The sequence below is a fragment of the Labrus bergylta genome, chromosome 5 (genome assembly GCF_963930695.1).
Source record: "Labrus bergylta chromosome 5, fLabBer1.1, whole genome shotgun sequence".
Lineage (NCBI taxonomy): Eukaryota > Metazoa > Chordata > Actinopteri > Labriformes > Labridae > Labrus > Labrus bergylta.
In genome coordinates, this window is record NC_089199.1 from 11791031 (window position 1) to 11810589 (window position 19559).

The following is a 19559-nucleotide window of genomic DNA, read 5'->3' on the forward strand; positions in this document are numbered from 1 at the left end:
GCTTCTTTTAAATCAAGACAATCACATGAACTGTGCAAAGTGTATGCATTGGGGATCAAACACACCACGCTCTCTACAGAAAATGAGAATTCATAGCTGTCTGAGTATGTTTTATCTTTTCAGTGGCACTTTATGGTAAATTTAATAGAAATTCTATGAGCTGCAGCTCCTGTTGTTTTCTTTAAAACTGATTAGCTTCTCTTATGTCACAGACGTTGATAATGAGAGAACCACTGCTAAAAAATCAAAGGGAGGAGGTGTGATTGATGATGCTGTCTGTCGGAGTGAAACTCATTATTTCACAGGACCATCCATCAAACAGAAACAGAGTGAGTTCCCTCAGCTCTACATGTACACCTGTTACAGCTGTACAGCAAAAACTCACGTCCATGGCAATAAGATCCCACAAACCATATAAAGGCTAGAAGTGAATGCAATGCACAGGTGTGCATAATGTATTATACACTTGAAGGCTTGCTGTTTAACATTTCTCAAATGAATTTGGTCTTTACGCTAAGCTTAGCTTAGTCAAGGTGGCAAGCACACAAACAAACAAGGTAAGTTATAAGGCTGGCAAAAAGGCTACTTGAGCTGGCTGTAAATGGCACAATGATCCAGCACAGATTTAGAGTTGAGTGCTTGACTGCAGGAAGGTCTGTGGATGGAGATCTAAGACAGGTGTGCAGAAAGTGACAAGGGGGAATGGGTAAACAAAAACACACCAAGCACTCCACTCTGAAACTTGAATATCAGAAAATAAACAAAAAACACACACTTAGAGACAAACAGATGGCATACATACAGAGTTACCAAAAAACAGCAATGAATACATTTTGAATACAAGTTCACTATACTCCTTTTCAACAAGTACAACGAGGTCTCAGAGCCTGTATAAACATCTCTGTGAAGTTTCTTGCCAAAACTTTACTCTGATCCTGTATTATTAGCGGGCCTTTCAAACCCCTCTAATTCAGCCCTGCTCAGAACTCAGGTTGTTTCTGTGTCTATAGCTTTAAATGCAAGTGAGCTGTAGTCGACCACACCTCACTAGAAGGGCTTGGGTGGTTTGGACTTTCTTGCACCATCCCTAATTGTTTATGGTGAGAAGGCAGACTCAGAGGGCAGAACAAACACCTAGCTGTGGGAGTGTCATCCACCTGGGGGAGGGGTTACTGCCCTTTGTGATGTGATGTCACAAAGGGAAAGTCTCAAAACAGCCTGTTTGAGCACACATTTATGAAAAGTGGAGCAGACAAAAGACGAAGAGGATTAACTTTTCTCATATTTTGGGGGATTGCAGACAGGCTAGGGCATAGTAGTGTTAGAAAATCATGGTAAAGAGTATTTTGCGTAATATGTGACCTTTAAAGTCTCACCACAGTATACCATTTACTGACTGTTAGTCACTGGCCCAACATAAAGCATGGAAAGCAGATATCCAATAACTATTCATGGAACTTTTCTATTTTGGGTTGATACCAAAAAAAGATGCCCCCCCCCCCCAGAGAAATCAGTGCTCATTAAACAAATACATTTCCCTGTTTGTTTTTTTCAATGTGGTGTGAGATTGGAGGCTCTGAATAAGTGAGTGTGCTGTTAACCAGACATTACAAATAATCAGTCTGACCTATTGTACTGAAAACAGCTGGACTGACAGGTGCTGTGCAAAAAACACTGTCTACATCCCTTATGGCCCTGATAAGCTGCTGTTGTCAGGAACACAGAGCATGAACCCTGGTTGGAGGTAAAAATACAGATTATTCCTTTAATCACTTATATGGCGATGATGTACACAGCTGATATGTTTGTGGTGAGCAATCAAGTAATCATGTAGTAGTGAGTAGACCAGAACACTTGTCAGGAGAGAATAGCTTCCATTAACCTATATGTCATAAGATGTGCAAACTCTGTGTATTTGTTTTCCTAAATAAAGTGTATTCATGTTGTTTGGGGATTTTCATTACATTTTATTAAAGGCTGAGATCAAAAGGTTAAAGGTCACAAACATGAAGGAACTCTGTGTAATTATTCTCCTGTTTTACTGGTAAGTTATGTGTTCAAAACCACGAAAGGTACTAAAGCAGCTTAGTTAAGCACTTTGTGTTCAGTGTAATACAAGATGCTGTATAGTTTGATGCTTACTTGGAGTTAATAAAGCTACGCCATGTTGGAGAATTCTAGGATGGATCTGTGAGCACTGTTAACTTCAGAAGACACTATCACAAATGCAGAATTAAGTTTATTAATTCCCAAGAACTAAAATTGGTTTCACATCTTGAAGCATTGTAATGTAATCTGTACATTGTATTCTGTATGGAAATATGTTCTGATGCAAACCCTAAACCTCACCCTGAATCTGAACCTTAACCCTAACCCTTCTTGCGCATTGCATCTGCAATGGCACACTTGATGGTGTATAACATCAATATGTATGTGTGAGAGGCATAGGAAACTAATATCCAGTATAACCCTAACCCTAAGGGCAAGACGTTTTAGTAATGTTACATTCGGTATATTTAATCTTGGTACTTGTACCAGTTTGAATTGGTTGTGGCTCAGAGAGTTAAAGGTGACGATTTAAACCTCTCTGAAAAAATGAAGAATAAGCAACATTTGAGTCAAAATCTGTTGACGTTTTTTTTGTTTTTGCTCATTTAGCAAGATCTAGAGAAATGAAAGTTTAATTGTTCCTTTTTTTAGGCATTAGTTTTTAATGTTATGAGGAAATACATAAGGTTGTTAGGTGCTTTTAAATAACATTTCGATTGTATAGAAGTTAAGTCTATTTCATTTTTGTACGAGAAGCCTTAATCTCTCAACACCAATTTATTTTAAACACAAAATATTCATTCACTTCAGACGTGATACATAATGCTCAGATGAAGTGTGATTGATGTTCAAAGGTTGAAAAGTAATTTAAAATGTCAGTAAAAGTAAAATAAATTTTTACAAACATCCAACTTCTGTAACTATACTTGAAGGTCTTAAATGTAATCATGAGATACACGATACACAGAACTGAATGGCATCTTTTATTTGTCTTTTCATGACTTTTCACCCCCCCCCCCCCCCACCTCCCGCTCACACACACACACTCACACTGTCTGCTGACCTCACCTGTGCATTACAGACACAAACATACTCCATCTGGCGAGGTGTTCAGTCCATTAGCATTCCGTCGTCACCGGCGCTGACACAGGAAACTCTTGTCTCATCAATTCACTTTTACCATTCTGTCTTTATCAAGCACACAGAAACTGTCATTACCATGGAGACTTGTGATCTTACAGTAGCTCACTCTTGTTCAACTGTGAACAGTTTGTCATGTACTTTGTTACAGTTTGTAAAGTGAACACAAACTATGCAGCGTGTGGAATTATTTAAAGGATATTTATGTCTTGCGGATGGATAAGATGGGTTTGAGGGGAGGATATTTCCGAAGGGTTTACTTTGTATGTTTACATTATTTAGATTAACAGACTGTTAGCTGCTGACACTGATGATGGGGGTCGTGTCAGACAGCCTTGTGATGAAGGTCTGGTGAGTAGCTGAGAAAAGACTGATAAGGTCTCACTTTCTGGGTTCATAACTGATCTATTAATAGAGGTGGGGATGGCTGGTTAATGGGTCCAAAGGCTGACAAAGGTGAAAGGGTTTTTCTTATACTGTGAGCAAGTACATGTTGCAAAACATACCAGACAGAGAAAGAGAGAGAGAGAGAGTTAGAGAGAGAGAGAGAGAGAGAGAGAGAGAGAGAGAGCTGAGAACGCTCTTCATACTATCTTTTCTTTTCAAAGGATGTGGTGATGACATGCAATAAAACTCCTCGCACTGTGAGTGATGCTGTGGGTGAACATTAAGAGCAAACCAAGGAAGTAACGCAGAGTCATCGCTGAATAAATAACTAGTTTATGTCATGGAAAAATGTGCAGGGTTGTGGTTTTTTTCACATTGTTTTCCAAAAGGAGGGCACCATTTAACCTCGTCACAAGAGCAAGATGAGACTTATTGATCCCAAAGATACCTTTTGATTTATTATAGTGGCTGGTTTTCAAATCTAACAGGAAACTTATCATTATTCACCACACATATTGGTGATTTAAATGGAATTTGTATTTAATTTATTTTTTATAGTTAAATCCTGAACTAAATCCCACTTTTCACTCTGATAAGTTATTTTGCAATGTGCTTCACACACACACACACACACACACACACACACACACACACACACACACACACACACACACACATACACAGGAACCATAGACATGCATTAATGGAGAGATGTCAGAGTTAGGAGACTTTACAGGGACTAGCACCTCAAGCAGCTGGGAGTTCGGTACCTCGCTCAAGGGCACCTCAGCAGTAATCAGAAATTTGAACTGGAACTTTAGCAGAAACCAGTCCCAATTTTTACTTGTTGTCAGTACCGGTGACTTACATGTTCTCAACCAAAATCTGACAGACTGAGTCACTGGTGCACCCTTTCCTGTATGCTAAAGTTGCCTCTCCACTTTTGTTATCCTGTTCTTAATTATTCTCACAAGTCTTCTTCTCCTTCTTCTTCTACTTCTTCAGAATGTTATTCTTTTCTCCTCTACGACTTGCAACAGCAGAATAAGTAATATCAGGAGTTTGTTGAGAGAAAATATCTGCTAAAATAAAGTGAATACTGAGCTAACATTCATCCTGTTACCAAGACACAACTCTAAATAAATGCTAATGTTGCATTATATATTTTGGATGTGTAAATGGCCTAAGTCCCTTATTTGTGCAAACACATCCACATGCGCTTGTTTTATTGTTTTGACTGCTTGATGTGTTGACAACACTTTTGAAAAGAACTACCTACTGCATGTTTAGAAATGAAAATTGTTAGAAATACACTTTTTGGTGCTGTTCTAAATAAAAAGCAATTATGTGCAAAAAAGAAGCGATAGATGACATACAGCAGGCCTGGCCCTGCTCCTGTTAGTTGTTTGGTAGGGACCTCTAGTGGCTGTAATAATAATGACAGCAAAAAAGGAGGGAATCAGATGATATAGTGGTAAAAGTGGCCTGAAAGATCACTTTGGGAGGAGGTCAGGGTGGGTCGTTGAATGAAACAAACTCAAGATGTACTTACAGGAAACCACGGGTTTGTGTATCATGTGAAAGAAATGCTTTTCTAGAGAATAGAGGAGGACTGCTACAAATCATCCTGGTCTGGTTGTTCACACATGCACCTCACAGCAGGAGACTTTCCTGGTTGGACCAGAGAGGGGGTCTCCTGAGGTAAAACATGACTCAAAAAGAATGACGCAGAAGTGGCAGAGGAAGTAACAGAGTATGCAATGCAACGCAATGCTATCATGAGAATTATGTCTTTATATCAATGCTATGTGTCGTTTACAGAATCATAATATCAAAAAAGAGTGGAGAAGAACATACTGGTGAAGAAAAAACCTTGTAGCAGGTTACGTTTACATATCTAAGGAGTTAGTTAGTGGGGAATAAAATCCTAATGTTTTTATAGTTTTACAGAACATAGGGCGGTTCCTCTGATCGATCTATTTAATTTCATTCACTTGAAGAGGGAGACAGCAGAATCTTTTTTTTTCAATGTACCTCTTTCCTGCTCAAATTGTATTAACTAATTCATTAAATCCTAAAATCAGTTATATTCCTGTTGGAAGTTCCATTATGTGTAGTCTAAATATGTCTTTCTTCACTTTCATCATTGCAGACAGTGGTTTGATAAGCCATCCTGTGAAGTAAAAAGCTCAATACATAAAATGTCTATGTGATTGCATTCGCTTTAGAGTGAATCCCTGTATACAGAGCTATCTCCATGCTGAGTATTTATAACCCACTGCACATGAAAACGATCTTCACTTGAGAGACCATCTGCAAATACCATGGAGGGCACTGTAACGTTCCCAATATAACCTCAGAGCACAACCAGCTGAGGGGTTCGGTCAGCAGCCTCAGTCTGAGCTGCAGGGAGAAGTGACAAGTAAACGTTCTGCTCTCTGTATTGCATTTGCTTTACATGTTGGGATGGAAACCATGATGAAAGGAGAAGATTCCGAGGAAGTAGAGATTGATTTGGAGGACTCTAGTGACCCTGATGAATATGATAACGGGGATGAACCTCAGACGCTGTGGAGGGCACCTCCTGCAATGGAGGAAGAAGAAAACATACACACGTCTGCACTTGTGGAAATCAGTGACACCAAGCCTCTGATAAATGTCAGAGACCCCCGAGGTATCAATGACTGCCTCAAGGTATTACCTTCTGCAGTGGATCATTTGTGTGTTTTTGTCACATGGCATGCAGAACAAAAAAAAGGCTTTTTGCACTGCCCTCCAGTGGATTTCATCTAAATCCAAACTGAAGCATGACTACTGTAGCAGCAGTATCTCTTTTTCTCTGTGTCTCCAGGTGACGTTTGAGGATGTGATTGCTGAGCCGGTGACGGTACGCAGTGGGGACAGAGTGTGGATCTGGAGTCATGCCCTGTTTGAGGTGTCCAGGGTTTGGATCTATAGGATTGTCACGGTGCTTCTGGCCATTCCTGTGTCGATCATCTCTGGACTGCTCTTTGCCATTTTCAGCTGCTTCCACATTTGGTAGGTTTATGCAACACCAACATTTTTCTACAGTAGACAACCACAAAACTGTCTCGAGAGAATGGCCTTTTATTTGAGTTTTAAACCACAATAAGTGTCAATTGTGTGTTACTCATTGCTCCAGAGGGAAACACATGAAGCTGTTCTTTCATTTATTAACAAACATTTATAGTAGGCCTATTTTTAAGTTCCCCATCTTTTTCCACCTCCAACCAACCAACATTAGGGGGGGGTGCATGAATGTTTGTTGCTCACATCCCTAACAAGAAATATCCATACAAGCTTCCCTCTGAGGCTCAATTTTTGGCTCAATGGTGCTTTGAAACACATGTTTACAAAGGACAATGCTTAATCACTAATATTAAACTGTGTTTCATTGTACCACTCAAGTTTTTGATCAGTTGAACCAAAGACATCTTTGCATCTGGTTATAAACCAAACTACTGGACACATTGACATTTTACCTTGGGCGTAATTGTTTACAAGATAACATTTTGGTAAAAAATGATCCGAATTTGGAATCCACTTTTCTACTATTTGCTTACCTTTGCCCCAGTTTTTAAAGTAAAAGGGATAGGAACAACCTGATCCAGAGAGATACTTCACATCCATGCAAAAAAAGACAACCTGCTGGTGGCGCTGCTGCAAGAAGTTCCTACGCAGGCCATCTGATGATTTTCTGGTGTGTTTTTTTTCTAGAAAGGAGTAATGTTTGTGTTTGTTTCAATGACAGGATGGTTAGTCCTTGTGTCCAGTGTCTCTCTGTTGGCACACGATGGCTGCAGAGTCTTTGGAGTATTGTGCTGGGCATCATCGTGCTTCCTTTCTGCAAGAGCGCTGGGAAATGCTGTGCAGGTTTCAGCGTTCACCTGGCCAAGGAATGAGACACTTATACATACAATCTAGGTGTGTAATGTGGACTCAGCCCCAGTGGACAAGTATTTTTTATCTTTCACTTTTTATACAAGAACATAATTTTATACCTAAAAGAAAATCAGTTTAGATATCAAACATTAATTTTAATAATAACCAGAAATTCGATCACTTTAGGGACAAAAAAGAGTCAGCCTTTTGAGAAATTGGGGACTCAAGGGTAATTTAAAAATGAAAATAATGAAAGTGACCCATTTTGTGAAGCAAACTATAGAATATTATATATATTTTTATTAGGAATTTGTGGATGTTCCAGAATCATTTTTTTTATTTTTTAAAGAAAATTAAATTTGGGTCTTTATGTCTGTGTTTGGTTTATATATTCAGTTACATTTAATCACAGCAGTAAGAATTTTAAGCTTGAACAACATGAAATGAGCAACATAGGACCTATAATTTTTCTATCATAGAAGTAAGTGATTTCAAACTTATGAATACTTTGTTCTGTTAAAAGTGAAATGTATTATATTGGATCAATTCTTAAGGGAAAAAATGGCATTTAAGTCAAGGTTGTATGTGTTTATCTCTTTGAAATCATATTAGCTCTGAACATAATTATCCTGTTGAAGCTCAGTGGGAGGCAAGGGGTTACAGACAATGATAAAGTAGACATGTGCATAATGTAACTCATTGGGTTTCCTTTTAAGACTTATTATTGTGATTGAAAAAGGACTATTGCTTCGTATGTTAAACTATATAATTCCCTTAATATTTTTTATTTATGTAGCTAAAGTTTTAGGTATGTTTTTGAACTGAATACTTGAGTGTCATTTGAATGTAATTTTCAGGATGTGGATGGAAGATAATAAAACATCCTACATGATAAACTGATTTAAGTCTCATTGTCTGTTGTCATATCTAAAAACTGTGAATCTAACTGTGTTCTCAATGTGTAGTGTCAGCAGTGCCCGCTGTATCTTAGTCAGTGTGAGGTAGTCATGGCTGGCAGTTGCCTGCTGGCAATCCTTGAGTTCAGTTGTAGAATAACATTAAGGGGCATCTCATTTTATAAACTACCTTTATCCTTCACTCCCCCTCTGTGGCTCTGACTGCAGACACACATCTGCAGGCCTGATGTCCTCTCGGCCTCTCTGGCTCCATTGTCACAGATTCAGCGTACTCCATCAGTCAGAGAACAGCATGTGTACATTTTACCAAAGCAGAAAGCTGGACCTCAGCAACACCGACCCCAAGTATATAGTATCAACAAAGTTGGTCCTAATGGGGGATATAACCTTTTAATTATATTTATTTTCTTAAAAGAGCATAAATACGTTTTTGATGCAGCACTGGAGAGTAATGAAGCATTGCGTGTCCAATGCCACCCAAAATCATTTACTGTTTATCATATACATCTCTGCTGGTTTTGTGAAGTGGCAGGTTAGAGGAACACAAGAAGCAAACGGATACAGAAAAAAAGATACCTAAATAATGAAATATGAAATGAGTGCAATATAGATGTAATATATTTAACAGTGACATCTTATTTAACATTGTTTTGTTTTTGTCAATAAATACATATCCAAAATATAAATAACCATGCATCACCGACTAATCTAAAGTGACTAACCATAAGCACAGGGAGAACATGCAAATCACACAGAAAGGCCGCTGCCAGTTGGAAGAATCGTGTTATGGACCTACTTTCCAGTGCTAATGACTGCACCACACTGCCACCCCTAGAGAAATCCACTTATAATTGCATTTCAATACATTAAATAATAACATTATAATGCAGATAGCAACCGATAACATACTTTTTGCTTTGGCTAATCTGTATGGTAATATTACCTGTAATACTGCCTGGAGTTAAACAGAAAAAATTAAGTGGAACCTGTTGAGAACTGTCCCTTTATAACCGAGCACATACTTTCTGCTTATACACACCCTCCCCGACCTCTACAAGATACAACAGTGAAGCTCAGATGTGTGAGATCAGCAGTGTAAGGGCTGTACTCTGCCTTTATTGAGGGCTTAATACGGATTTCTAAATATTTCTGTTGGTTCATGTTACTTCAGGGCCAAAACACACATTTAGGATCAGTGTCATCTGTGTTTGTTTGAATATATTTGAGCTTTTTCCTACCTGAATAATTACAACAATAAACTCCAGGCCTTTATTCTATGCTGACTTCTGCAAACTTTAAATGAGAAACAGTTTAAATACAATATAAGAGGTTTCATTTCATTACAACTTTGGTCTTACTCCTCGGTCTTACCTCCCACATTCCAAGAGAAACATTTAATGACCGGTGAATTATGTGTTTGTCTAATGACATATATTGAAACTGTATGAATGTGAGTTTCTGGCTCCATAAACAAGCTCCCTTTGAAGATAGCTTTACCACGCTGTTTAGTTTGACAACTTGCCAGGCTATATAAAGTAAAGACAGTTTGAAAAAACACACACTAAAGCCTATGCACATTATCTGATGTTGACACTAAAATTCTCCATATGTTGAGAACAACCAGTTGGCATATTGCCTCAAATCACGCAGAGAAGAAACAGAGAAGAAAAATAAGATCTGTTGAAATCATCAGTTTGGCCACAGGAGGGGGCCATTACTCTAGTTTGACCCCAGCAGGATTAAATCTGTCTTTAAAGAACACAGAGTTCGCCATAGCACCATCCTGTAAAAAGAAGAGATGGAGTTGATGAAAAAACATTTCATGTAGACACCGATGCAAGGAACTGTACTTCACATAGCACAAACACTGTTTGATGTGTAGCACAATTCTGCTGCAGAAAACATTGAAACCAGACTCCATGATGGGAAATGTATTCCTTGTTGATTTTGCATGTTTGACTTTTTCTTGAGTTGTTATAGTGGGGAAGTTTGGATTAAACGAAAGCAAATGGTGGATTTTATCTTTAATCATATGTGAATATCAACATTTAACTAGTGACAAAGCACAATAGCATAAATATAACATGCTGAAGAGATGTTGCTTTAAGGCTCACAACAACTATTACAGTACGTGAATCAGTGCTCATTTGTACAGTGTGAAGATGCTTTTGTAATCTGCCAATCTCCTGCTTCTCTTCCTTCAATAATAAAAATCTCCTTATTCAGGGGAAACTGTGATACTATCTTATTTTTTAAGGTCAAATTAGGACAACAGCAAGATTCAAGACCAAAGCGATAACATAGCAAGAACTCTGAAATATCTTGTTGTTGTTGTATGCATAGAGAAAGACAATTGCAGTTTTCACATGCTTCACCTACAATGCAAGAAATAATAATGTGTAGGACTCTGCTGTTCACAAAGTCAAAAAGTAAAATTGTGTTGTCGATACAGAGGACAAACATCTACAGATATCTCTATCTGGTGTAAAAGCTTCAGTTTACAGTTTTTTTCGTTCTCTACAAAAATACATTTTTCTCTGCCTTCTTGTTGTGGGCTTTATGTCTTTACGCTTGCACTGTCTATTTAGCTGAATTCAAAAGCAATGCAGTGGCTGCCCCAGTGCTCCTGCAGAAGATTAAATGCCTGAATTGCAGGACTTGCATGGTTGCCAGATTACTCCACTACCGGAAGCCTGGATGGCTTTCAGCTAGCTGGCACTTCAGTGTCCTGGTCCTCCCGTGCTGGTGGTGCGGGAGAGGCTCCGTTGGCTGCTCGTGTTCTTGATGACGAATGTGGAGCAGTTACTCTTGTGTGCGCACTGCCGATCACAGCTGCAGGAGGAGGGTGTGAGATACTGTCGACAGCAGCAGAAGAAGCATTGCTTCAGGTTGTGGAAGAGGTGACCAGCAAAGAACAAGTAGATCCACGGGTTACAGCAGCTGTTGAGGCTGGCCAGCAACATGGCAATGATGAAGGCCATGTCTAGGGAGAGGTACAAAGAACATATATGATAAAGGATATTGTCATTTTGATCCATCCATCCATCCCTGTAACATACTATAATTCCTGAGTCTAAAGTCAGTGTGTGTGCTATGTTTGGTCTTTAATGCTGAAATTTGAAGTGTGAAAACTATATTCCAAACCATATTTGAAGGCTCAAATGTTGCTATTATGTCAAACCACTGTGTTCAAGGTTGTAAGGTGTATAAATTTATCTGACAAATATTCATCAGTCACCATTCCTCAAATTATCAGGAACAGACAATGAAAAGTGAACATCTGGAGGAAGTAGCTGGCCATATCTGAAGTTTAAACATCATATTTTATATCCCATTACATTAGATATCATCTGATGTAAGCAGGGCACTTACTGTACTGGCTATAATATTAGCTCTGTGTCCCCTCCCCAGCTGCCTTCCTCATCCTCAAACTCGGGTATCTCTAAGGGGGGCAAGGCTGTATGTGATTGTTAACTGACTCCGACCAGGATGGGAGAAGACAACATTCTGACCTTAAGGCTTCTAAAGGTAAAGTAGTGGCTTTGTCCACTTCTTAAAAAACAATAATGTTTTCGACTAAGGTTCATATACAATGCCATGAACCAACATTAACGGTTCCCACTTGATTTATTTTTGTTGACGTTGGTGATCTCCTGTCTTCCTCCAGCACCACCATCAAGTTGACAATTTTGTGAGGGCGACAAAAATGTCATGAACTCCTTTCTCGAACTGAATGAACAAATACATCACAACATGACAACTTTGAGCCTCTTTATTTTAATCTCCTTTTCAATTCAAAATTTCAGTTTATGACCAAGTACATGGCAAAACTATCATGACTTTCCCATCAGCCACAGCTGCACTTTGTTTAGGCAGTTTTTTAGCATGTTAGCATGCTAATACACTGGCTCTTTAGAAAGGCTGTAGACTAAGTTCGAAGAGGATTGGGGCAGACTGTGTCACATCAAAACCACCTCTGAAGAGGTTTGGATTTTCCATTTCACACTGAAAGACCCTGTTCAAGCCAGCTGCACTTATATTACACATCACTTAAAGAAAATATATGAACTGCCACTCTGACGCACTTCAGACAACGCCAAAACATCTGGGATTAGAGCTGAAAAAACACAGCAGGGCTTATAGATACAAGACAAATAAGACTTATGGTTGCTTGACACAAACGTGATAAATGACTTCACTTAAAAGAGGCATTCCTGAATGGAGGAATAGCGTATTTTGCCTTTCATTCGATTGATTAAGTTTCCAATTGTTAGAGGCACAGAGCACACTGAGGAAGCACAAAACAGTTGATAGTGGAAGACTTTCAACATCTTTGTAATGGAGTGAGAAAGATTTAGTGCAATATAAAAGAAAATGCTGACCTACTCTGTTCAAGGTGCTCTGACTCTCTATCGCTGCTTTGTTGTGAGAGGTGCACTGTGTCAAGCACAGCCCATCGAAATTATGAGACGTGTTCAAGAGATAAGTCAAACAGCCTGTCAATAGAGTTCTGCTGTGGGGAGCACAGGTCTCTTCAGGGAAAATATCACAAAATAAAATAACAGGCATCAAACCTTTCTTTTCACCCTGATGCAGATCATTTTGACTTAACTGTGCATTCACTTTCTTGTGCTGCAAGAAACGTTAGAAAAACAAGAATCTTGGCGGCTTTTATGTAAAACTATGATGTGCAGATATGTGCAAAAAATGAGGACAGAGCTGTGTTGAAATCAAAAGTAGGACTTTGATGGTGCTGCCATCACATATATAATTAAAAATTCCCACCCTGTCAGAGATAGTTCTGAGGATACAAAGTTAGACAAACATATTGTGGACTTCAGATTTCACTTCACTGCCATTCGACAGACAGCAAGTTTTAAAGTGTGATAATAAGACCTAAGTTTAGACCCTGGAAGAGACTTGTGGCTGGTTTCCCTGAGCAACAAGCAACTCATCTGAAAACTTAATTTGGAAGATAATAGATGCTGTGCATCCCCACTCCAAAGAGCACCTCAAACACACACTTTTTTCCTATCCAGGAAGTGCTCCATACTGACATTACTTCAAAGAGAATGCAATAACTGAGAGAGCTGAGCAGCATTTCAGTGAGATTTGAATTATCTTGACTTCCACACCGGGGTTTGAACAGTGGCTTTTCTCTGAACATCTTTTTTCGAAATGAGAAAGGGATTTATTTTTAATCAAACAGTGCAACTTTTTATGGAAGTGCTTTGAATTGCTCATGAAAACATATTGAGGTAAGTCAAGTCGAGAACACATTTTCTGTATTCTCTCAAAGATATAAAGTATTCAAAAAAATATAGTATGTGCTACTTCTATAGTGAACTGGAATGACTGTCAGTAAGAATTTGTTTCTTAACACTTAGAGTAGCCATGTCATATAAATACACATTGTCCAAAAGAGAACCACATCTGTGAAAATATTGGATTTATTTAAAATTTAAAAAATTAAAGATTTTACACATCTTTTTATATTTCAATTAATTAACCTTTATTTTATCTGGCAGTCCAATTCACATTTAAATAATCTTTTACAAGAGAGACCTGGCCAAGGTAGCAGCCAAACACAATCACAAACACATTATAAAACCATTATAACCAACATGGGAAAAACCCCAAACCTTTTAAAAATGGAATACACAAGTGGCCCTTAATGAAAAACAACCACATGCCTCTGCCACCATCTTCTTTAAGATGCTAGTCCATATGTTTAGTGATATCAGTGTGATTAATTTTAGCTCTGTTTGAAGATGTTTCCATGCCCATGGTGCATTATAAAAAAAAGGCAGACTTCCCCAGATCTGTCAGCGCTCTGGGTACTGTGAAGAGCAACAAATTAAAGATTGAGAAGAGTCTCACAATTCATAAGCTAAAATATACATAGTGGAATAAATCTGCTTTCTAAAAATGCCAATCAAAAGGTTTATGAATGCTAATACAGTATATGGAGACAAGACAGTGACTAAGAGTCCAATTTTCATAGACGGAATGAATGTGAACTTCTAACAAACCATTTCTACACAAATAGTCTTCAAATCATGGCTTTTAAAGGATTTGCAAAACAGAATGCTAAAACGTAACAAATACTATTTACAAAGCTAAAAGGTAATAAGAAACAGCCTAATGGATGAATTCCTCCATCCCAACAATAAGGCTCTCCTGTTAAGACCATAGACTGTAATAGTTATATATTGTTATACAGTCAACGGGTATGACGCACTCAGATCTGTAAACATAGCATGCATTCTTGCCTGTAATGTGTTTGTTTTCCCAATTTTGTGCAGGACTGCTTAGAAGAAGTCTCAAACAGGAAGACGATTAGCGTAGTTTCGTGACCCATTTAGAGTAAGATATCTCTGAATCTCTTAATGCTAGTCATTTACTGTGGCTCCAATGACAACACTCAAAAGGTTATAGAGCACATCTGCTCCCTTGCTCTTTTCTCCCTCTGAAGTCAAACTCAGAAGATATGCGGGGAAAATCAGGACAAACTATGCAGTTACATGGAAATGATGTTAACCACCAGTGGGAACAGCGATAGAAACACTTTGATGTCCTGGTACAATTTACTCTATGCAACTTTCTCTGAGCTGATAAGCAGTGCAAATGACATTCCCATTCATCTGGGTTCACTCAGGGGAAGTCTAAAGTTAAACACCATTGTGTTGCCTTAAAACTGACGTGGATTACTTTGGTATTCCCAGAGATATTTATTGATTTAGAATGATACTTGTGTATCTGAGAAACTACGGGTGCAAAGGGCTTACAGTTGCATCCTATGTAGGAGGCTAATAGTCCTCCAAGTGCACAGCCCGGGTTCAAGCCTGGGCTACGGCTCCTTTCCCACATGTCATTCCCCAATCTATCTCTCCTCTGTTTCCTACTCTATCCTACTGTCCTATCAAATAAAGTCAAAAATCACAAAAATGTGTTTAAAAAAAAGAAATAAAAAGAAATGTAGTGCTTACATTTTGTAATTCAATGTGTATTCATATTACAGGGTTTATAGACAATAAATGTTCATCTTGGCCAATAAGTAATGCCCTAATCACGTGTCATTAATCATTTGTGTGATTTTGCTTTTACCTTCTCTTGGTGCAGCAGGATCCCATGCAGACCACATCTGGACAAAGAAGAAGGGAGTCCAGCACACAATGTATGCAAGGACTACCACAAATGTCATTTTCACAGTGCGGATCTTTGCCTTTGAAATAAGCCTCACGTTGCTCACACGAGAGAGAGGATGAGCACCTTTGGAGGGCCTCGGAGTCAGAGCCAGAAAGTGCTCCCTTCTGGTTTTTAAATTGAAGTTCTGCCATATTTTAAAGCATATCAAGCCATAGCAGATGCTTAAAATTGCCACTGGGATAATGTAAATGCTGAGACTCATCCATGTAATGTATGCTTTGGCACCCCACGGCTGTACAAAGTCCCCCCAGCAGTCATATACGCCGTGTCCGACCTCCTTTAATGAGAAGATGTACGCTTGAGGAGTGCTAAATATTAGGCTGAGCATCCAGGACCCGATCACACAGAAGTCATCCTTCCTCTTGTGCACTAAGCGGAGCGGCTGGCAGATCGCTAAACACCTGTCGATGGACATCAAGACGAGCATGTACGTGGATGCGAACATCCCCACGACCTGGAGGTATTTAACCAGCCTGCAGAGGAGATCCGGTCCGTAGAAGCGGAATGTGATATCCCAAATGAGTTGCGGTAACACCTGGAAGATTGCAACCACGAGATCCGCAATGCTAAGATGCTTCATAAAGTAAAACATCCGGGACTGGCTGTGTTTGGTGGTGTGGATAGCCCACAGGACGCACAGGTTACCGGTCAGAGCGAGCAGCAGCACCAACACCAGGACGGCAACTTCCACTTTAGCCACTTCTTCATTTCGTTTCAAAGGGTTCAGCGTGCTGTTTCCCAGGTGGCTGTCATTTACGCGACTTGAGTTGATCCAGGAAATATTCTGCACCCAACTATTGTGCTCGCGTAAAAGCTCATCCATCGTGCGTAAAAGCGCCACTTTGGCGAAGGCAAGCAGTCACATCACACACAAAAAAAATCAGGGCAGCGACGTTAGTGTTTTTGATTGATTTTCTGACGGCAAACTTCTGGTTTACGTCACCGTCAGGTTTAGTTAGAATCCAAAAGTCAGCGCTCTCTATCTGCAGAGAAACACAATTTAAAAGTTGTATTACGAACAAGTCAGAAGTACTATAATAATTAAAAATGAACAAATACTGTTAATTGTGTTTTATCACATAAATAATTAAATTACTTAATTCTAAGCAAGCTTACCTTACACTGGAACCTCGGAGCAGCGCGGTCTTTATCACTCGAGCTCCGACCAGTGTCAGTCACCTCCTCCCTTTCTCTGATTTCCTCTGAAGGAAGCTGTCTTGAGTTTGAGCAGACTGCACTTTCCAAATCTTTTTCTCTCTCTTACCCTCCCTCCCTCGCTCTCCCTCTCTCTCCATCTTCCTGCACATTAAGTTCGGCTTTTGACTTTGTGGAGTGTTTTGTGCTCTGTAAATGAAATACCTCTCCACGTCTTGATGAAGCTGTTTTGTATTGAGCAGTGAGTCAATGTTTAAAGAATCCACTGAATTTGAAGTGGTCCCTTGTTTGATTGATTGATTACATTTATTTCAGACATATCAAATAAAATCAAACATATCAAAAATATAAAACAAAATAAAAAGCACGAAAATACAATAAACAAAAAACAATGTTCAAATTATTTCACAAAAAAAGAAAAAGAAAATTACATATATTCAATTGATATGCCTGAAAAGGAGTAGGAAGAAGTATAAAACTTAAATCCTACCCCTTTTCCACAGCTCAATAATTAATACTTATTAAATTAAATGACCTTCCTGTGTTCCTTATAATCTCTCTCTATATACAATCTATCTATATACAATTTGCTATACTATATTTATGATACTATATTTGATATTTACAATCCAATGATTTTCCATACATATATAGACCTTGATATACTATGATTTTTTATAATTTATATATTTATACAATCCATATATCTATATATACATATATATTTGTACAATTTGATGTACTATATTTACATTTTATATATTTATACAATCCTTATATCTATACAGTTTGGTACAGTATGTTTACAATTATACATTTGATACAATCTATATATATATATATATATATATATATATATACAATTTGATATAGGCTACTATATGTACAATTTACATATATATATAATACACATTAACATACACCTGTGTATACAAAACTTTACCCAATTATTATTATTGTTATTGTTATTATATATTTTTTATTATTATCATTATTATTATTTTTATTATTTTTATCCTTCTTAAAGCTCCCCCTCATCCCTGTACCTTTTGAAAATCATTGCTTTGTACATTTTCATGTTTGGACAATGCTTTAGCTCCGTGCTCATACCATTCCACAGTTTCACACCACCAATTGAAATGCATTGACTTTTTAAAGTCATGCGAACAGCTCATTTTTGACTCAGATTTAGGACAATTCCAATCTGCTTCTACAAGACCTAAACCTTAAAATATGGAAAATCAGCAATAGTATGCTTTGCTTTATTATAATTATATCTTAGACAAAAGTAAAGAACTACTGTAAACAATGCATAACAGGGGATCTTAACAAAGAAGAAAGTGCAATTTAAGGTTTTCAGGGTTATAGTCGTTCAATCCAGATGTACATCAGAGCAACAAAAAGTGGGCTGGTTATATTGCATGTAATACTTGTTTACATCTGTTATGAACCGTATCAAACAGATGTCCAACATAATTCACTCCCTGTGGCCGAAAAAAATCCCCAAATTTCTCCCAGGAAGTCATGAAAGGACTCTTACAGCAAACCCAGGCCAATACAGTGAATTGAAACAAGATATGATTAAACTTAAAAACAAACATATCTCAGACAGTTGTCAACATTCATGCAAAAGTCAAATTAGAGACTGTATTTTATTTATTCACATCCGTTTTGGAGTTGATCATTTGATTGTTTTGTTTGTTTCATTCAAATTCCATTTGTAAAAAAAAAAACATCTGACCTTGATTGCTCTGTGAACAGACTACACATTATCTGGCCTAGATATGTTTCTAAACCTGAATCATGGTTATATCTAGTCATTAAGTTGATCTATTCTATGCACATCTATCCTAAAGATGTGTCAGCTTGTTTGCCACCTTAGGCAACCTGCCAACCAGCCATAAAGAAGCAGGTTGCTTTGGTTTTGCTGGAGGAAAAAATGATGCATTATCCTTTACAATGAACATGTGAGCATCTCATGCAGAGTGTGAAAATGGTTTGTTCCTTTGATTTATTGAACACAGACAGTTGAACACATGCAGGTGTTGTATTATTGACCGTTTGTGCAGCTGAATAGGCCTCGTGAAAGATGTCTTGTTGTGTGTTAGTGATAGATACAATCTGAGCAGACATTTTGGCAGGTAAATCATGCTTACAGAAAAAGATCACAATACAAACCCATGTTTTTGTGCACCAGCTGCACAGATCGACAGCTGTGATGTGCAGCACTCAAAAACAGAACTATGATATAATAAAGTGTTACAAACTTCTTCCAAAAAAATAGAAGAAACTATTCAATGAAATGTATTAATTAGCAAATGATCTGTTTGAACACTTATCTTTATCCTAGAACAAACGGCTTGATATCCTCCATGGTGAACAATTATAAGCTTTTAAAGGGTCAGCCATCCATCCGTGGGTTACATTATGTTACACTTTTTGCAGTTACACATGATTTTACACCTCAAAACCCTACGTTACAAAATAGTTTTATTATTTCAGTTCAGGTTTGCTTGAAAACAAGTTGCTGTATGATAGAGTTTGAATATACCACTAAGTCAACTTTGATTGGATAAAAAAAGTGATTGCTTCAGAAAATTGCACGAAGATAATAATGACACTTTAAAAAAATATATTCAGGACAAATTAGAATGAAAATGAAGATTTTATTCTTGTATAATGTATGTAGGTTTCTCAGATGATTTGTCATTTCCAAGGTTACTTGCGTCAAGGTGAAATGCCTACTCAATGATGAACCAATGAGGAAGCCTTCCAGGTGACAATGGAAAATGCGGGAAA

The 19559-nt window shown here is 38.0% G+C and overlaps 2 protein-coding genes across 2 annotated transcripts; one reads left to right on the forward strand and one right to left on the reverse strand.

Annotated features, from left to right (window-relative positions):
• The first annotated feature begins 5941 nt into the window (after positions 1 to 5941).
• On the forward strand, positions 5942 to 8375 carry cav4a (caveolin 4a). Its single transcript, XM_020629121.3, has 3 exons — positions 5942 to 6270; positions 6428 to 6615; positions 7349 to 8375. The coding sequence occupies exons 1-3, from the start codon at positions 6043 to 6045 to the stop codon at positions 7497 to 7499; spliced, it is 567 nt and encodes a 188-aa protein (XP_020484777.2). The 5' UTR covers positions 5942 to 6042; the 3' UTR covers positions 7500 to 8375.
• A 2032-nt stretch (positions 8376 to 10407) lies between these two features.
• On the reverse strand, positions 10408 to 17114 carry oxtrb (oxytocin receptor b). The gene is made up of 3 exons (XM_020629055.3): positions 16722 to 17114; positions 15504 to 16588; positions 10408 to 11379 (listed from the first exon to the last, which is right to left on the reverse strand). The coding sequence occupies exons 2-3, from the start codon at positions 16426 to 16428 to the stop codon at positions 11117 to 11119; spliced, it is 1188 nt and encodes a 395-aa protein (XP_020484711.1). The 5' UTR covers positions 16429 to 16588; positions 16722 to 17114; the 3' UTR covers positions 10408 to 11116.
• Between the last annotated feature and the right edge of the window lie 2445 nt (positions 17115 to 19559).

Excerpts from the sequence above, each read along its gene's own strand:
- cav4a (XM_020629121.3), top strand. The coding sequence starts at position 6,043 with ATGGAAACCATGATGAAAGGAGAAGATTCCGAGGAAGTAGAGATTGAT. Across the intron at positions 6,271-6,427 it reads GTATCAATGACTGCCTCAAG|GTGACGTTTGAGGATGTGAT; the intron begins GTATTACCTTCT and ends CTGTGTCTCCAG. Across the intron at positions 6,616-7,348 it reads TTCAGCTGCTTCCACATTTG|GATGGTTAGTCCTTGTGTCC; the intron begins GTAGGTTTATGC and ends TTTCAATGACAG.
- oxtrb (XM_020629055.3), bottom strand. The coding sequence starts at position 16,428 with ATGGATGAGCTTTTACGCGAGCACAATAGTTGGGTGCAGAATATTTCC. Across the intron at positions 11,380-15,503 it reads TCCTGCTGCACCAAGAGAAG|ACATGGCCTTCATCATTGCC; the intron begins GTAAAAGCAAAA and ends ACCTCTCCCTAG.